Source organism: Terrapene carolina, unplaced genomic scaffold (genome assembly GCF_002925995.2).
Source record: "Terrapene carolina triunguis isolate 2854851 unplaced genomic scaffold, T_m_triunguis-2.0 Scaffold190, whole genome shotgun sequence".
NCBI classification, from domain to species: Eukaryota; Metazoa; Chordata; order Testudines; family Emydidae; genus Terrapene; species Terrapene triunguis.
The window spans coordinates 795030-815008 of NW_020664541.1; the positions used below are offsets into that span (position 1 = coordinate 795030).

General features: G+C 44.7%; 2 protein-coding genes across 3 annotated transcripts in view; both read right to left on the reverse strand.

Annotated features, from left to right (window-relative positions):
• The window catches only part of IL17RA (interleukin 17 receptor A), a 44059-nt gene extending 42625 nt beyond the window's left edge, over positions 1–1434 (reverse strand). Inside the window, exon 1 of the mRNA XM_029912113.1 lies at positions 1284–1434. Coding sequence (XP_029767973.1) covers positions 1284–1403 — 120 coding nt within the window. The 5' untranslated portion in view covers positions 1404–1434. The remainder of the gene's footprint in view (positions 1–1283) is intronic.
• Positions 1435–12406: 10972 nt separating this feature from the next.
• CACNA1C (calcium voltage-gated channel subunit alpha1 C) overlaps positions 12407–19979 on the reverse strand; it is a 594404-nt gene continuing 586831 nt past the window's right edge. For both annotated transcript variants that reach the window (XM_024210494.2, XM_024210493.2), the window contains exons 42-46: positions 19479–19607; positions 18820–18929; positions 17732–17835; positions 14217–14543; positions 12407–13919 (exon numbers count right to left, since the gene is read on the reverse strand). In XM_024210494.2, the coding sequence (XP_024066262.1) occupies positions 13623–13919; positions 14217–14543; positions 17732–17835; positions 18820–18929; positions 19479–19607 (967 nt within the window). In that variant the 3' untranslated portion in view covers positions 12407–13622. The remainder of the gene's footprint in view (positions 13920–14216; positions 14544–17731; positions 17836–18819; positions 18930–19478; positions 19608–19979) is intronic.

Here is a 19979-nt window from a genome sequence, read left to right on the forward strand (position 1 = left end):
AAGAGCTTGTATTTTCTAGCACACAAGAATGCTGATTCAAGATCACAAGATGACGTGGAGAAATTAAAGTGGTTTGCAGGGAAAGTTTTGGTACTAGTATCTCATAGCTTCCCCATGCTGCTAATTTTAACTACTACCCATAGAGGTCTGTACAGGATCAGTGAAAGTAGCCAAAATCTCCCAAGTTTCATTCTGCTGCTGCTTGGGAAAGATATGAGCAGCAGCTGCCTCAAATCTATATTTAAAACACTCCTCACAACTGCAAAGGCTAGAAACATTTTAAAATTAAACAGCAGACAGGAGGAAACCATGCATCTTCACTTACTGAATTAAAGCAAGCTTATTTTGATCCTGTATCTTTAATAATGCCTTTACATTATTTCTTCTTGTAAAGAAACATTACGTACACAGTTGCTGCAGGGAATGGGAGGTGAGATATCTCGAAAGAGTCTGGGATTGGAAGTGTTTCCAAGAGCCCTCTCTTAAGAGGTAGCCTACAATGCAGACGTGTTTGAAAATCATTTAAAAACCACCAGTAGCAGGCAAATTATTTTTTCCATGGACTTTTGGAGGATGGTTAAAAAAACCCTCAAATCCCACCTTGTATTAGAATTGGATTTGTATTCAATTACTTGCACTTAAATAGGACTTTTCATCAGTAGATGTCACAGGTCTTGACAGAAATTCCAAGTATTGTTCCCTTTTTACAGATGGGATAACTGAGGCAGAATTTCAGACCAAAATTTTAAAGAGCGGTCAGTGATTTTGGGTGCCTAAACATGGGGGCACTTTATGCCTGATTTTCAGAGGCACTACAATGAACAATAGCAGCTTCCAAAAGTGGCAACAGCGGGTGATCGATTTTAATCAAAGTTCACAAGAGCAAATCACGGGAGCGCTAGGAGCTATTCCCACCCCTAGGCTCAGCCAGGAGGGCACTGCTGCTCCCAGTCACAGGTCGGGCTCAAGGCGGATTTGTGATGCGGGGCGAAAGGCTGGGGACCAAACCCGCTGTGGGCAGGCGGCTGCCACCCACCCCACGGCCAGGCGGGGCCGCTAAAAGGGGGGCTTGTAACGGGGGTGGGCGGGTGCCGGTGACACACCCCGGGCCTCGCTCCTTGCAGAGTGAGGGGGACTTTCACCTCAGCGGCCGAGGGGCCGGGATTGGAGCAGCCCCCGGCCCGTGTCCTCGCCCGCCGGGGCAGGTGGAGGGTGCGGGCCCCCCCGCGGCCCGGACTGACCCGCCCCGCGGTCGCTGTTCCCCCCGCCCGGGCGGCTCTTACCGGCTGCGAGCAGTCGAAGGGCGGCGGGGCGCTGAGGAGCAGCCGCAGCCCCAGGGCCCCGGGCACCAGCAGCAGCAGGAAGGGGGGGAGACGCGGGAACGCCGCGGCCACCCGCCCCATGACCCCAGCCAGCGCAGCGCAGCGGCCGCCCCGCTCCACGGACCGGCGCCGGTTTCCGGAGGGGGCGGGGCCCGCACTCACCTGAGGAGGAGCAGGGGGCGGGGCCTCGTGGCGCGAGAGGGCAGCACCTCGCTGAGGCGGAGGGGGGCGGGGCACCGGGAGGAGGCGGGGCCACTAGGCCAGGGGCGGGACCAGACTTTACTAGCGAGGGAAGGGGCGGGGCCAAGCGGGAACTGTACGCAAGGGGACGTGGTTTACAGGAAAGGAGGGGGCGGGGCTTGTAGAGCCAGGGACTTGATCGGCCCCTCTGGCCGCCGGGGCTGCGCTGGGGGAGTGGAGTGGAGTGGAGTGGAGTGGGGCGGGGCGGGGCGGGCCGGGCCGGGCGCGGAGACAGATCTGTGCCGGTGGCGCGCTGTGTGTGTCGTTGCGCGTCTTCCCGGCGGGCGGGCGGGGGGCGCCACAGAAAGCTGCTGAAGGGAGCAGTGCGGAGCCGCAGTGGCCGGAGGCGATGGGGAAGGCTGCTGCGCGTTGAAGGGTGCACCAGGTGGTCAGCCAGCACCGGCTTTGTACCGTCATGGACGTGGGACCAGGCCCCTACCCCACCCCGGGCCGGTGGAAGGATGTTTTGCGCTTTAGGCGAAACTTCCACCTTGCGCCCCCCCGTCCCTGAGCCCCTGCCCTGAGGCCCCCCTGCCCCGCAACAGCTCCCCCCCTTTGTGGCACCCCCCCCACCCCAGCTCACCCCTGCCCCGCCTCTTCCCCGAGCACGTGCCTTCGTTGCTTCACTTCTCAAGCTGATTAGGGCCACAAGCCTGGGAGGCGGGAGAAGTGAAGCAGCCACTGCGTGCTCGGGGAGGAGGCGGGGCAGGGGTGAGCTGGGGCGGGGGTTCCCCTGCGTGCCCCCCCCTTGCTGCAGGTGGCCTTCCCCGCGCTCCACTGCCCCAGCTCCCGCCGCCTAAATGCCGGCGGTGACCGGGGCGGCCGAAGATCCGGCCGCCCTGGTCGCTGCTGAAGAAAATGGTGCCCCCCAAATCCTAGCACCCTAGGCAACTGCCTACGTCGCCTAAATGATTGCACCGGCCCTGGGTGACTCCCTCACACCATGTGCTCCGGGACCACGCGTCGCAGGCGTGTGGCTGTCCCTGCAGGGGGGATCCGTAGGAGGACAGGGGTCGCTGCATGCTCTTCTCTACCCTGTGTGCCCACACAGGAGCAGCCCGAATCTGTCTTGCGGGGGGGTCCCAGAGTACAAGGTGGTCTGAGATCTGTTCCAGGCACGGAATGTGTTTCTGGGAAGGTGTTATTTTTAAACATGTTGTCACTGCCTCCACTGAGACACTCTCCTCCCTGCTTTCTGCTCCTGGAACAGGCACTCTTCCTGCCCCCTGCTCGCCCCAAAAAAACATGTTTGAGTAAGAAAGTGTTGGAGCGAGCATGTTTTGAAAATTACCTTGTGTTTCAGCAGTAATGTGGACTCCAATCAAAGTTTTCTGATGTCTGAGCCTCCTGAGTATTCCACACACCTAACCAGTAAACAGTGAGCTAGTGACCTGGCCATCCTGTTCAAACAGTTCATTATAGGTCTCTGGGGAAGGGCAAAATTCGGGAGGCCCTGACACTGAATCCCGTAACATCCTAAAGGTAGGTTATGTTCAGTTACAAAGAGAAAAATACAAGGTAAACAATTTCCTTTGTGGGTTCATGGTGTATTGATGTGAGGAAAGGAAACGTAGCTAATGAGTAGCAACCATTGCTGTCACAGTAAGTATAAAGATAGCCTTCAACCAATTCTGGCTTCAGAGCCAAATTCTCCAAATGGCCCTTCTATTTATGAGCCAAATGAAAACCCCAGATTTGAACTCCTTAATCAAACTCAATCCAGAGCTGAATTTAGGGCCTGATTCTCCCCTGCTTTGCATCCTGTGTAGTCAATTATATTTATGCAAAGTGGGTGTAAGATGCTACTATTGGGATTGTGTAGCATTTTAAAATTTGTGCAGGTATAAGTGACCACACAAAGTGCAAGGCAATGGAAAATAAAGCCTTTTACATCTTGAACCTACTCAAGCAAAGTATACACAAGCTGAAATTCTCACCAGCCAACTATTGTTTGGTCTGTATTGTCCACATATAGTCAAAATGAAACTTTTGTATTATTCAGTTTAGTGAATTTATTGCTCATGGTAAGTGCTGTCCTGACAGTGCTGGAGACTGAAGTTCTCTAGCTACAAAGCATCAAAGAAAACTTTGCCACACTGAACCCATGTACATTAACTCTCACATGTGGCTGCATGTGTGTGTTCTCCCTGTATGCTGTCCCAGCTCTGCAGACAGTTGGCACAGCAGACCTCGAGTGAACTGCCCAATGACCACAAGATCCGTTAAGGTACGAAGGCACCCAGCCAGGTTGTTGACGAAGCACTGTAATAGCACCTGGCAGACTCTAGAAGGATACTAAGACATGTATGCCTGTGAAAATGGACTCAGCTCAGTCAGTGGCAGGATGTTCCACTGCCCCCGAGGCTGGCCAAAAATACGCCCTCTGAGATATATCTTTATACCCCGAGATAAAGAAGTTACGTTGTGTCATCCTGACCTGATCTTTTAGGAGGGGTCAGTGTGTTTCTGTTATCCTTGGGGAATGTTTTTGTATCATCCTTGATATCGGGATGTTCTGGTACCACTTGATATTGGGATGTGTTTGTGTGAGTACTCTGTGCTTAGCACTTCTTAGGAATGTGTATTTCTGCAATATCAGCCCTCTTCTTGCCAGATTCTGAGCAGGGCCTGCCTCATACCAGGCCTCTGATACAAGGGCTTATGTTTCAGGCTCTCTTCCTACTACATTATGGAAGGGCCCACCTTAGGGGTGAGAGAACAGATTAATCTCTGTTCATTTAGTACTCTGCCTTTCTGTGGTGGTTGCAAGTAAAAGTGCCAGTTTGTGGTTGTGCTGAGGATGCAACTTTGCTGAGACCACAATTCATGGCGTCATCAGATAGTAACCACTTCCCATCACTGCTGATCCAAGCCATCTTGAATTTAGAGATGAAAGGCTTTAGATCTCATTATAAATCCCTAGGCTTGTTGTGTTTCATTTACAATGTTTATGTTATTTTCCCATTTTCATGTCTTCCGTTCACGCATGTTTGAAAACCCATTGCCTATTGGGGCAGATTTAAAAAAACAAAAGATCAACAAGTGCCCTGTAGTCAGTGCCTCTCAGAGCTCTTGGCTTTCTTGTTTCCTTCTAACTCTGACCGTAAATTGCCCATTGGAATACAGACAGAAAGAGCAAGCCAGGGCACTGCCATACTGTCAAAGGCTGGAGTGCCCAGGGGAAAGATCCATTAACACACAGCGTTATGCAGACTTTGAATTGGCCATCCTGTGACAGGCTAGCCAGAGGTGGACTCTAGTTTTCGCTTCTTACCTCGGCGTTTGCTGTGAACTGTGAATTAGTTATGTATTACATTCACATTATTGCTAGGAGAAGGATACTCTTGTGGCTAAATCATGGGGCTGAAAAGTCATAGAACTGACTTCTGTTCTTGGATTTGTCACTGACTTCAGGTGTATCCTAGGGGAAGTCAGAACCTCTCAGGGCCCATTTCCCCATCAGTAAACTGGGGATATAACAACCTCCTTGAGGTGATGTGAATTTTAATTCATAAACATTGGATTAAAGTGGTTTGAGGTCCTCAAGTGGAAGGTGTTATGAAAGTGCATAGTACGATATCTCCCTATGGTAGGGAGTAACTTTCAGTACTTTTGGTTCACAAGGGCTTGTGCAAACCTTTTAGCTGATGTACATGGAGTTCCTCCCACCGCCACAGGTTTCACTTCGAGTTTCAGTCTGAACACATCCTCAACCTGAAATTCAAATACATTCTAAACCTCGGAGTTTCACCTGATTTTGCATCGAAACCACACATTCCACATGGTTTCAACACAAAACCATCACCTGGCTCACCTGATCCTGAAATGGGTCGCAGATAAGTAAACTTTTCAACAAATCTGAGCTGAATGTTCGGGTTGTAATGGAATTTGAGACCAAGGCAGTTTCTCATGGTTTTGTGGTGAAAGTTTCTAACTGAAGGCCAAATTTAGTCCTTGGATAAGAAAATGCCACTCCATTTCAATGACATTAGATCAGCTTATGCCAGTGGTGAGTTTGGCTTGTGTCTCTGTACCTCGTCCTCATAGCCTCATGCTGCAATGAAAGATTCCAGTGATTATGGTCTGCACTGGAAGACCCCCCCAATTGCAACATTTAGTTACCAAGATCAGAGGCTATTTACAAACAGTTGAAGAAGAATCATTGATTTGTTTTGGAGAAGAATTTTCTGAATCACTTTGCAATACAGTGGCTGTAATTACCTATGGTTTATTATACTGTGTTTGTAATTACAGTGTTGTTCCACTGGAATTATAAAAAAAAATTGCAGGATAGTTATGCCACAAATTCATATAATCAGTAAGCTAAATAGGTGACTTAATTACTTATTTCAGAGTAGTAGCCGTGTTAGTCTGTATCCGCAAAAAGAACAGGAGTACTTGTGGCACCTTAGAGACTAACAAATTTACATGCATCTGATGAAGTAGGCTGTAGCCCACGAAAGCTTATGCTCAAATAAATTTGTTAGTCTCTAAGGTGCCACAAGTACTCCTGTTCTTAATTACTTTTTAATACCCTGTTAGTTTCATGCTTAAGGTATTAATTTAATTGTAATTATGCAAAAATGATACATTTTGATATATATGTAGCACAAAATCCTATAGCCAGAAGGTTAACTACATGGGTTACACTTTATAGTCAGACATTACAGAGTAACTACAATGTAATTAGGGTCATTCTACTATAAAATGTAACTGAATTTTCTAGGGTGATATTTATCAGGATAGTCTTGTCAGTACCAAGGACCCAATTCTGCGAACTCTTAAATCACATGAGTAATCCCATTAACTTCAATGTGACTATTCAAGTGAATAAGGGTTTGCAGGCACTTGGCTTGTTTTTAGACACTGTTGAAAGAAGGGGATGGATTTGTAAAAGAAGTTATGATAAAATTTACAGATACTAAACCAATCTAGGCATTGTTTAGAAATTTATTAGCAATTTTTAAAATAACATCATTCCTTAGATAAAAATGCAATCTTACAGGAATATACATTTGTCCCACAGAGATGACCCTATCGCTCACTTGTGGGCCATTTGCTCTAACTTTTCGTCGTTGATTTTTTAAAACGTGCGAGAGGGCAAGCCGGACTCTGGCACCGATGACAGGCGTACACTTACAGTTACAAACTGTACAGCATTATTTACAAAAGCATTTCTGTGGTTTCATGAAACCTGGGTATAAAATTGTGGGATGTGGTAAAGAACTAGTACTGGGAAGGGCTTCAGTGAAGATGATAGGGACATCTGGGGTGGAGAGAAGTGTGGGAGAGGAGACTTACATCTGGGGTGGCGTATATCTAGGACAGTTCATTTAACAGCATTGGGCAATTAAAATGAAGGCAAAACACCTACATTTATCAACATTTATAGCTGATGGTCCGAGCAGGAAATGATGTTCAAGTGCTGAGCCTGAGAGATGCTGAGCAACCAAATCTTCCACAGAAGCCAATGGGAAATACATGTGCTTAGCACCTTGCAGGATCAGTCCCCAAATTAATCAGATGCAGGCAAGAAAATACCCACCTCTGCCTTGTAAAGTCCTGATCTTGCAGTCTTTAATCAATGAAGTCAAGGGGAATTTATCCTGAGTAAGTACTACAGGATCAGGCCCTAAACTATGTTTTCACCTCTGGAATTAAGCTGGATTCCAGCCACTTCCAGCCAGATTTCACTCCCCCAAATGGCTTTTCCTTTGTTGTTGCCATGTGTCACTCATTTGGAGGGAGACTCCCTCATTTTGAATTCATTTGTTAAGGCAGTTTTAAAAGTCTCTCTCTTGGGTGATGCAGCAGTTTGTAATGTGATATTCAAAATCTCACTTTTAGTTATTTGAGATCTTCCCCCATTCAAATGATCATAGCTGGACTGGACACCCCTGCATGTGTCACTTCCACAAGAGGTCATGGCATTGAGAGGTTTTAAGGAGTATTGAATACTAGTCTAACTGACTGAGCCAGGAGCAAACTGGCCCCGGATTCTCTCTGGGAAATAGATTACGTTTTGCCTGGCTGGACAACTCAGGACATTTATCATATAGATGAGAAGACTAGCGGTGGGAGGGCTCTGTACTAAGTAGGGGAAGATGGTTGGGAAGGTTACTGCATAGGAAGGAGGTTGTTTGAAGGTTGGGCGAGCATCTGTTCTAGGAAGGAGGCATGTCTGCCCTGGTCTGTGTTTGTGGCATAGCATTTGGCCTATGACCCAGCCAGTTTGCTCCTGGACCAAGTGAAAGCAGTGGCTGGAGAATGTGATGGACTTCAATGAAAGCAGGTTGTCTGAGTGAGATGGAACAAAGAAGCAACAGTGTGAGAATGTGGTGAGATTGTGGGCTATTGATTTTTGCCTCCCATGAAGTCATTTGTAATGCTGAAGTAGATAAATGCCTACAGCAGTTTGCTTATTGAAGATTCACTTTTCGGGTAGCCCTTTAGACAGGACTGTTCACTTCTAAAGAGGGGCTTCTCTTTATGCTCATCATAAGCAAAGTCTCTACAAGGTGGGGAGAATAGGGGCTTTGAACAGGACACTGAATTTAATATCAGGAGAGACTTTCATCTTAGTGTGATACCACAGACCTCTTTATGTTAAGTTAGAGACCCGTCTGTTTTTAGTGCTGCACCACGCATTTCATTGCTGTGCGGCCATTCTCACCTGCCCCTATGTCAGGCCCACTGAAGCAGGGAGGCCATACGGCTCTTACTGTAAGATCCTCAGAAACAAAGCAGCAGCAGAGGGACTTTCTTGGGACTGGACTTCTGATAAGAACTGTTTTGATCCCGGGGCTTATAAATTAATTCCCATTTTTAATTAATCTTACAAAGCCAACTAAAATCAGATATTAAAATAAAAATGAAAAACATAGGCAGCTCAGGTTTATGCAAAAATTATAGTCAGGCTCCTTCAGGGAAGAAAATAAAGGAAGAAAAAATAAATTTTCTGGGCCTGATTCTGATTTCACACCGGTGTGATATCAGTATTACCTCATTAGCTTCAAATGAATTATACTTGGTTTACACTGGCATTAGTGAGAAGTGATTTAGATCTTTTGACTGGAATTATGATTTTCTTTATATGCACTACAATCTTGATTATCTGAACCTATCAAAACTCACAACTATCTGAAGTAGATTCAGGTTCCTTGATAGATGTTAATTGCTTTAAAATCCCTTGATTTCCAAACTTCTTACTCAGTGTCCCACATGACACTTGGACAGTCAAGGCTGTATTGTGGATATATATTATATTATTCAGTTCTATCCAAATATGGCTGCTTCATTAAAGAATATTCTCTGGTTTGCTGATTAGTTTTTTCATATATATGTAAGAAGCAAGAGGCCTCCAACTGCATGTAAAAAGCATGTTAGCATGGCTGGCTTGTGAGTCTGTCACCTTGTGGGATTGTGTCTGTGTGCAAACATGCATACATTTCACACAGCAATCTGAAACTAGCAGTCAGAAAAGACACAGGAGCCTGGCTGAGACCCATACAACTGTTATATTGGCATCAGTCTAAAGAAAGCAATGATACATTGCTTTGAAAATTATCAAGAAATGTAAAAAAATGCATTTGCCCTTTTGTTGTTGTTGTTGTTGTCATAGCCATCGAAGGGGCAGGGTTTTGAGTCACAAAACAAAGCAGAAATAGATGCGATTCTGTACATGGCGCTCCTTCAGCTGTCCCTCCAGACTGGGGTGCGGTCGGGCAGGGGAATGAAACAGGTTGAACCCCTCACAGTAGCAGCAGCATCTACATCATCATCATCATTCATATGTCCAGCTGAAGAGGCAGATGATGCAGAAAAGGTCTGTGGATAAGGAAACTCCAGCTCTGAATCATCAGTCCCACTTTTTCCATCATGGCAGCCATACAGAATAAGGAAGAAAAAAGAAATGCATCCAGTGTAACTGGCCTGGTGCTGCCTGGAGTAATGACCAGGGGTGATAAGAGAGCAGGTATGTTGTTTTGTAAGAAATGTCTTTAGTCTGCAGTGTACTGTTAGCAAGCTGCAGATCAACCACACTCAAATGATGAAGATAAGACTATTTCCTCCTTTCTTTTTCCTTACACAAAACTCCTCAATCATTCACTTCTTCAATGTTTCCATCCACAGCGCAGTGACTGTACCTGACACTTGCTCCAATACACAGGGAAAGGAAAGACACGCCAGGGAACTAAACCTGCCCTCTCCTCCCCACCATGGCCCAGACCCTGCCCCACTTGAAGGAGGCAGTAGCTCTTTGCTCAGGCCTATTGCAATCTGTATGTCAGAAAGTACCTAAATGAATTGCCATCTTCCAAAGAGAGTGAAATTAGCACAGCTGGCATCAGCAAGTTCTGATTTTTGTACCACTCCCAAATTATAAATATCATCTTCATCTGCATTGTCCTCTCTGCACGAGCATTTAAATCAGTAGGATGTAGAGGACTGTTCAGTAGAGAGATGGGGTTTCTCCAGCCCTCTGCAGGGTGTGATCACTGAGGGAATAGGAGTTTTCACAGAAGGATGTAGATGATGTACGTTTCATCCTCTAGCCTGAGGCCAAATCCTAAGAGGAAATGAGCACCTGCTGAGCATCCAGAACTCCCACTGACTTCAGTAAAGACTACTACAGATTAGTAGCTTGTTTTTCAGAGGTGATGAGCACCAACAAATGTGACCACTAAATGTGCATCAAATGAACTATTCAGTAAAAGAGAATGAGTTAGGGAGACTCTGCCACCTGACTTCCTCTCAGAAATAGGTGATTAGCAGTGGGGCTATTTCATTTTCAATAGCACTGGACCTATGCATCACAACACTAAAAATGGAGAGTCTTCAAAAGGTTTGGAGGTTTGATTTGGATCAGATAAGTATCCAGAAATAAAATCCCGAATCCATATGCAAGTCACAGGCAAAACTCCATGAGAGTTTGTCTCAGTAAAGAACAAGCACTGGGCTGATCCATGTCTATGCATAATTTTGCCTAGGTAAGTCCTGGATTTCAAGACTTTGCCCCCCCCCCTCCCCCAATGTGTAGCTAAACTGATGCAAGCTTCTTTGGTTCAATAAAAATCTCTTGAGAAGAGGCTTTTCCTTGTAAGATATCCAGGACATATTGAAGTGCTGCTGGCCACTTGATAATACCACTGGGAATACAATACCACCAAAAATATCCCTTTGTTGATTCTCCTGTAGGCCCCATTCAAAAGCAGGAAAGTCCAGAGGTAAATGAAAATATAAACAATAGACATAATAAACTTAACATTTTCAGATCTCAGAATAAGCTCAAGTTTTGGATGAAAGTTTGGGTCTGATTTTCCTGAATCAGATCATTCTTCTTTATTCAGTATGGATCTTCAGCTCTGGGATCCGTCTGGAAAATGGAGCAAAACTTGTGAGAGTTTTAGAGATAGACAGCCAAGATTCCACATGATGTAGTTTTTCAACTGGTTTCAAATGAAGAATCCATTTCCAAGGAAAACCCAGCAAGTTGCATAAGATCTACATATTTCTCTTCTGGTTTGTCACTAGTAAGAGACAAGTGCCAGGCAGAGGAGGGACAAGAGGAAGTTCAGATTCAATAACAAGATTGAGATGGGCGGGAGACATAGTGCCATTGACTTCAGTGGAGTTATGCCAGATTTAAAGTGGTATGACTGAGGCCCAGAACCTGGCCCATAAACTCAAGTATGAGGAGAATGATGAGATTACACATTGGAGAGCAAAATATGGGCTCATGTCACTAACCCTCTGTGTCTCCAGCTGAGAGCAGTACCAGAGCAATTCTCTTCAGTAACACTGGAATATCAGTCAAGGGCAGAGCTAGATTATTTTCCCTAGATAATGACTCTGCCTCTTGCATTTGCCTGTCATGTACCCCAGGAAACTCTATTATTGATGACCAAGAGTTAGAGATTCAGTGAAAGAAATGTGAAATTATATATTATAATCCCATCCCCCCGAGTTGCTGGTGCCAGCTGAGTTCCTAGAAATCGTACCAGATCAGCTTGGCATATGGATTTAGCCACCCTAGTGAGAAGAAATATTGAGAGAATCTGAGCACAGGGAAGAGGATGAAGACTGGATAAAATGTCCTGGTTTCAGGAAGCAAGATACTCTACTCAGAAATTAATTGTGCATGTTTAAGGGAGTGAGGAAAAAGGAAAGTGAACACAAGATATGCAAAATCAGTAACGTTCAACCTGTCAGTGGATTGCAGACTAGTTACTTACACTAGGTACACTTTGTTCATTGTACAAATTAAAAAATGAAAAAAAATATTTAGTACCCATTTCCCCAACCACACGTAGAAAAGCACTTAAAAGTTCAAAGGTAAAGCTTGGCACACTCCAAATACGAAATGATTTACTTTACATGCAGCAAAATATACAAGAAGTGATCTTTTAAAACAAACTTAATTCAATTCATTATATTCGCTTGGCACAATTGCAATTCATTTTAAAAAAATATTTGAAAAATACTGAAACTGACCTGAATTCAAGTATTACGGTTTCTTCAACAGAAACATTATCAATGCAATAAAACATCACACGGAATATATTGAAGCATAACTCCTTCTCACTTTTGTTTGTTTTCCCCCTTAATTTTGTTTCTATACAGTTTTAATGCCAACACAACTCACAATTGTATTTTAAAATTAATATTATTGCATTGTTTTTGCATATCTTGTGGAACAGAAAATGCAAAGAGTTACTGATTCCCCTTTCAAAAGCAGAGACAGTGGTTTGTTTTTGCATTCAAATGGCCCCAGATACAGATCTCCTGAAGGTAAAACCAGGAAGTGGAGAACTGTCTGCACTTATACACACATACACACACACGCTCACTCAGTGCCGCTCACACACTCACTCACAAAAATACCTAGCACTAAAAAGAATCCAAATCAATCACTCAAATGTGCAAGACTATATCAAGTGCATTGCCTACTATCTTTAAATTATAAAACAACAACAAAAAAAAGGAGATTTCAATTACTATCAAATTAAATTACAAATTCTTGGTGTACATAATGGTTGATAAAACTCTTCTATCATTATAGCTTCTACCGAATTTCAATGGAGAAAAAATAGTTTAAATAATACAATGTAACCAAACCAATTTAACATTTGCAAAGGTGAAGACAGAACAAAACAAAAAGGGTAGGTGGTTACAAAATTTTGTAAACACGCCTTTCTCCCCTCTCCCTCCAAAACAAAACAAAAATATTCAAAATAAAAATTGGAACATGCTTTCAAGAAAATATCAAACTGCAAAAACAAAGAGAGATCTACATAAGCCCATCACCACCTCACTTAGAAAAGGGCAGGTTGCCTCAGCTCTGCTTGACAGAGCCTGCTACCTGCTCTCCCACTGGTTGGCACAGCTGGCTGTCTGAGCTCTGATTGGTTGGCAGACATGGCTACCTGAGCTCTGATTGGTTGGCAGAAGTGACTGCCTGAGCTCTGATTGGTTGGCAGAGACCACTGCCTGGGAGTCTCTGCATTTTCTGTCAACAAGCCTTCCTGCAGTGTTGCCATTTGCCTCTCATGTCCCCTAAGGCTTCTTCTGCTTCCTCCTCCCCAACAAGGTACTGGAATCCACAGCAGAAGAAGTCCATCATTCTATTCCAAATCAAAAGGGCCTTGGCTTTATGGAGACGGTGAGGCTCATACAGAATATGTGCAAAATGATTTTTACAAGCAAAGTTGAAAGACACCCGTTTGATGCAGGGTCCTTTTGGCTAGGCCATCCACAGGAAGCTGAGGTTCTCCTTTGCATTCAGGAAGCAGCCATCGTTCCTTGTGCAGCGACTGAGAACAAGCGGGAGCTGGCTCTCCTCCTCCACCTCTTCCTCCTTCTCATGGACACATGCTGGGGTTGTATTCGCTCCTGAAAAGCTCTCTTACACCACCCAACTCTGCGACTCGTCCCAACAGAAATGAATGAAGAACGCTGTTCCGGTTACTCCAGGTCACGAGAACAGTGAGGCACTTCTGAAACAAACCCATTAGGAACATTGAAACAAATAAAAAACCAGCATCGCTTCAGCCCTGGCAACTACAGGCTGCTGACATAAATCCTGCTGTCCTGGAGCTCCTCCTGACTTTTTCTACAATCCGGGTTCTGCACCTCTTCCTCTTCCTCTCCTGCACTGTCCTGCCCTGGGTCCCTGCAGTTAACAAAAGGCAAGAGGTTGCCATTGGGGCTTTGCTTGCTGTTACCATTGAGTATGTTGTCTGCTGCATTTTCCATCTCTTCTATTGTCATGTCACAGGCATCTGCTAGCTCTTGGGTTGTGACCTCAATGAACTTTGGATCTTGCGCAAACTGCATCAGTCCTTCTGAAATCAAGACCTTCAAAAGCAAGTGGGAAACCAGGGACAGAACACAAAGATACAAATTAGCACTAGCATCATCAGTCCCATCACCCTTCCATCCACCATCCAAGCTCCTGCCTGGCCATTCCCTTTTCCCAACCAAACCTCTCTCTCCTCCTACTCATGCCACCAAGCACTGATTGGAAATGGCTACCAAAGCCCAGCACTGCTGTCTGCACTACTAATACCTATCCTCTTACAGCAGCCCTAAAGATGACTCCTTTCTAGTTGCTGCTGCAGTCATTCCCATGCCGCTGTGACTTTGTTGACTTACCGCTTCGACAAGGCTGCCAGCGCTGCCATGGAACTGCCTGCTGCTCCTTCCAGTCTGGCTGGGGACGGTGAGGGAGACCGGCCTGGCTCTCCGAGGGCTGCTGCAGCTGGTGCTGTCAGAGTACCAGGAGCTGCAGTGTATTGATGGGAAGCTACTGTTGAGTTTCTCACTGGACTCCACTCCATCAAGCCGTAAAGTCGGGATGGTCTTCTGTGGCCAGCCACGGCTACAGGGCACGGCAGGGGGCGTGGCACACAACCGGGGGGAAAACGTTGTTGGGGAATGGCTTCTCTGGAGCAGGGGACTCAGCCCTGCCACTGCTAGTGCCTTCAGACAGAGAGAGAAAGAATGCAGTACTAGCCAGCTCTTAGAAGCATGAATGAGTAGGCAGTGAGGAAAGACTACAAGGATGGCTTGAATGGGTTTATGCTAATTGGGAACTTAGATGGATTGACCTCTGTGAAATACAGCTGTGGGTAATAAAACACTGTTCTGTTTTCTGCTGATCCATTTTGTAAATATTACAAAGATTCCGTTAAAAATGGATTATTTTGTTCTAGTGAAATGTGCCGGGTCAAAAGCTCTAGAGACTGACATCCTCTGTCCATGGAACAGGTACAGCATAGCTAGCAGCAGTGCAAACTTCTCCCACATAACCCTGCCAGAGTGCCTTCATTCCTGTTCCGGAGAGACCACCACTTCTGACGTAGGGTGACATGGTAGTTCATTTTCCACATCCTTTTAATCTTTGACCCCTCTTCTGATCCCACCACCACCATCATGTATTGCTAATTGTGGTGATGTGTTTTGGTGATATCTACTCTAGAAACTGAACTGAGACTATCAACTCATTTCATTTAGGTCTCCAGCGACACTAAGGCCATGTCCGCACTTACAACCTTACAGCGGCACAGTTGTACCGATACAGCCGTGCCGCTGTAAGAGCGCTCGTGTGGCCAACAGGAGAGAGCTCTCTCATAATAAAACCAGCTCAACAGCGGTAGCTATGTTGGCGGGAGAGTGTCTCCCATCGTCATAGCACTGTGCACATGAGTGCTTATGCCGGCAAAACTTATGTTGCTCGGGATGGGGTGGGGTGTGTTTTTTCACACTTCTGAGCAGCAAAAGTTTTGCTGACATAAGTGCTAGTTTAGACACAGCCTTAGTTGGTAATAAATTTCAGTTAAAACCAACCTGCTTTGGATTTTATGTAGTGATCTATTAGTGAAAAGATCAATATCCATTACTAGTCCCCTGAGCCACCCAGTCCCTCAAAAGAATTTAAATACATAATTCATGAGTCATGTAGTACCTTTTAACTAAGTAAGTGATTCAAAGAAATCTCTTTTTCCATAGGGCCAGAGTCTGATACTTTTACTCACCTTGAATGGTACCTTATTCCACAAGTCAATAGGGCAACTCATAGAGTAAGGTACTACTCAGTGTGAGCAAGGGAATCAGAAGCCAACCCATAGAAAATAAAAAGTTGTGATTTTGTACTATCTGTAAGCAGAAAGTTCCCTCATTAACTTTCCAGACCTCCTCCCATTGAAATCAATGGCAACTGACTTTAACACAAACAGGAATGGTTTCTAAATATGCTATGCTGATGATTTCACACAAAGAAATGGGATAACAGAAGAGTCTTCTATTAGTGCCATGGGTCAGTTACCCAAACATTTTTCATAAAGGGGGAGATTTTTAAAGGCACAGAAGGCAGCTAATTGCCCAGCTCCTATTAATTTTCAGTATAAAATGGGCACCTAACTGGCCTTTGGGCCTTTTGAATATCTCCCCCTAACGGCCTGATGCTGCAGTCTCTGCTCTCATAAGCAGTTCCATTTAATTGAACAGGCTGCAGGATGGGTCCTAGATTGGTTAGAAGCACAACTAGGGTGACCAGATGGGATGAAGAAAATATCGGGACACATGAGGGGGGTGGTCCCCGCCAGAGGAGGAAAAAAAAAAAAAAACGGAGTCCCGGAGTCCCACCGGCAGAGAGAGAGGAAAAAAACCCGGAGTCCCGGAGTCCCGCCGGCAGAGGGGGAGGAAAAAAAAAAAAAAAGCGGAGTCCTGCCGGTGGAACAAACAAAACAAAACAAACAAACAAACAAAAAACAGGAGTGTGAAATATCGGGACAAATTGCGTTCCGACCAAACATCGGTCGGGACGCGGGACAAACGCCTAAAAATCAGGACAGTCCTGATTTTATTGGGACGTCTGGTCACCCTAAGCACAACTGAACTGATTCTTCAGCCTGTTGTAGAAATATAATACAAGCTGTGTTTCCAACCAGTACAATACTGACAAAGTTCCAGGAGTGTTTGAAGGATCACAGCAAGTTATATATCCTTCATATATCAATATGTGTGAGCCTTTCCTATGAATAACTCTTCAAGTATTCACAATGAGAAGACACCCTACAGTGTTTAATATCTAATGGGAAATTAACAGATTGTTTACAACGGACAGTGCAAATTTTAATTTCACCCACTGAAAGGAAGCAGCAATCAATATTACCAAACCCAGAAGACCATAATTCTGATAGTGGAGTTTTCTTGTAGCATTAACATCTTTTACACTAGAGGGAATGTTGATGGGGTGGAATACTGGATGGTTTTTCTGTCGCAGCACCATGAGTTCCTGATAGTCAAAGAAATGAAGGATATGCTTCCCCAGTACAGTCTTCCACAAGGCCTTCTTGCATTGAACTGTTGACCTGTGTACTGGATTCAGTGAATCAGACTGAAAGCTCCCTGAAGCAGGGACCTTACCCTCTTATGTGCGTTTTAAGAATCACGTATACTAATACTACTCTACAGATAATAAGAGCACCCCAGAAATGTGCAATCAACCAACAGGAACATCAAGTGTCCCAAGGCTGGTAGTGCCATATGAAAACTGTTTCTGCAATAGTTTTTATATTATAGTGTCACACAGGGAAAGACAGTTTAGCATCAAACAAAGGACAGGTGTTCACTTCTGACTTGACAGCGGATTAATCATCTAGATATGTCCAAATAGAAAGCACTAAGTTCATGTATGTCTCTGTCAGGGTTTTTAAGAAACTGACTTGTTACATTTAATCAGTTTACTTTTTAAAAATGATTAGCATAACTGATTATTTTTGTACTGAAGTGGAGGTAGTCCCTCTCCATTTACTCATGTTAATAGCTCCATCAAAGTCAATGGAGTTACAGTAGGGATGGATTTGGCTAGCTATTTGTACCATGAGATGTTAGCTAGGTTTTTGTTTTTTTCCCCTTCATGTATGTCAGGTACTGATTGATGTTGCCAACTTTGAAGAGCATGTTCCTGCAGCTTTGTTCTGGGAGTTATGAAAATCCTGAAACCAGGAGCTGACAGGAGCACAAAAACAATTTCTAACAACAGCATCTTTGATATTGGTTTCTAATGGTTTCAGAGAGGTCGGCTAGTGGTGCCATTGGTAAGCACTGCAAATGTTAAATGTTCATCTGGGTTGGTTGGCCGCTGCTTAGTAATTAAATCTTACCTGATGGTGTACCAGATGCAATGGCAGAACTGTCTTCTGGGAGACATCTACACCTTGGTTCTTCTGTCTCTTCAGACACTCCAAGTGAAAAGATGCTCTTCGACCTGCAATGCCAATGGCACAGAACTGTGATCATCATTCACACCATATTACAGAGACTCTCTGACTTGAGCTTGGTATCAGTGTAATACCTCTGGGGGTGTAGAGGAAAAATTCCCATTGTAGGCCCTGTCCACTTTACCTTGATACCTTGCACCTTGCTAGAGCAACTGTATTTGAAAAAGTTTGTCAAGCATCATAAAGTCTGACCAACAGCTGTGTTCCAAGACAGCTGAAAACTAGCACATATTCTGGACAGGGATTTTTTTTTTTTTTTAACAATAGTGCTAGTAGAAACTGTGTTACTGATGATCCTCCTAGGTATGCTAGAAGATTTCTGAACAGTGTGGCAAAATGAGTTGTAACGGTGTTGGATGAGGAAGTGAACCATGTTACAACAATGTAAGGATTCACTGATGTGAGGGGGCTAGTACTTCTGTGAAACTGCATGGTCAAAGGACCGCACTTGACTTTAGTCTGCAAATCCTAACACTTGAAAAGTTTCAGTTACAATTAAAGCAGAGACCAGATTATCGGTGTATTTGCTTGTACTGAGATTCATCATTTTTCTTTTGCAAGAGAAGAAAGAAGAACATTTTCTTTCTCCCTGTTCAATATTTAAAGAAAAGACTACTACATACTAATTCACTCTATCGGCTGGCTCTATGAGGAGGTTCTTTTGGGCCACAGAGCTCTGATAAGTTCCCCTAGTTCACATGCAGACTTAACCAACCAGTTCACATAGATGCATGCCATCCCGAGAACCACAGATTTATACACTGACTGAGCAGTATATAAGCAATGGAGAGGCCTGCTGGTAAGACGTGCATTGTCAAGATCTTATCCTGCACTCTGTGTCTCATGTTCTTCCTGGGAAGCAAAGTGCACATCAAAACCTGAGGCCACACATGACAGGATTCTCCAGCAAGATGTGAGAAATCAGTCAAGGCATCAGAAAGCACAGCTTGTACATCCTGCTGGAATATTACCCAGTGACGAGGAGCGAAGAAACCCCCTCTTTGGAGACTGCCTGGAGCCCTCGCCTTTGTTGTTTTCAGGTGGAGTCAGTTGTCTGTTTTCATCATCTTGGTATGAGAGCCTGGAATGAAAAACAGAGAGTTTGGAACCATCACTTGAGCAGGATATCATGCTGGATCGGATACCCCTTCTACTAGGGAAAGGCTGCACTATTTGGAAGGAGATGAGGAAGAGGAAGAACGCTCTATTCACAAAGAAGGGATGTAGCTAACTTGTTAGTTTGCCAGATCTAAATGCTCCAGAGACAGCATCCAAGGCTGGGACAGAGAAAGCTCTGGTGATGAAATCGGTGAACGTTAGACATTAGAAATGGATGGTGAAGGGGCATGGAGGTAGCACTGCCACTGGTACCACTGGGAGGAAAGTGACTTCAAAAAGTCATAGAAAAAATTCCTTTCCCAATACTATTTGCCTGGGCTTAAGCACATTTTTTCATCTTTTGATATCTGGATTGGCGCAGTGTTCCATTTGCAAACCTGTTTCTTCTTACTAGCCTTCCCTTAGTTCCATTCCCTAGGCTGAACTGATGAAGGGTCTTTAAAGAAAGATATCACACAGCCCCCCAACCAGAAAACCCCAAACAGCTTGGCCACTCTATTGCAAAGCTCACATTTCAGTAGAGATCAGACTTGGTTCGCTACAGTACTCTATGTCTTCATTCAAATTCTCATCGTAAGTCTCATCCTGAGATACTTCCTCTTGGCAAACGATTGCCAGCTGGCTGTCTCTGGAACTGGAGCTAATGAGCAAAAAAGGCAAGTCAAAATTTGGAGATGGTAAAGAAAAGCTGCTATCGAGACAAAATGACAGGGCTCCATCTGTCTGCGTTTATTGTTATGGCCAGTGCCGAGCCATCACACAAAAATCAATGATCAAAGACAGAAGCACAACTCATAAATACAAGTGACCCTTTGTTTTGTCCCCACTTAGTTGGAGCTCCTTAATCAAAGCATCAAGAGTCAGTAGTGATGTACATACTATGAATGCAATTGATCATGCCTGCACTGAATAAGCATTCAGGGCACTGACTAAATTACTAAAGTCCTGTCTCCTGGGGCTCAGTATAAAACCTGAGATGGATTCCCTGAGGGAGAGAGGGGTGGATTTTCTT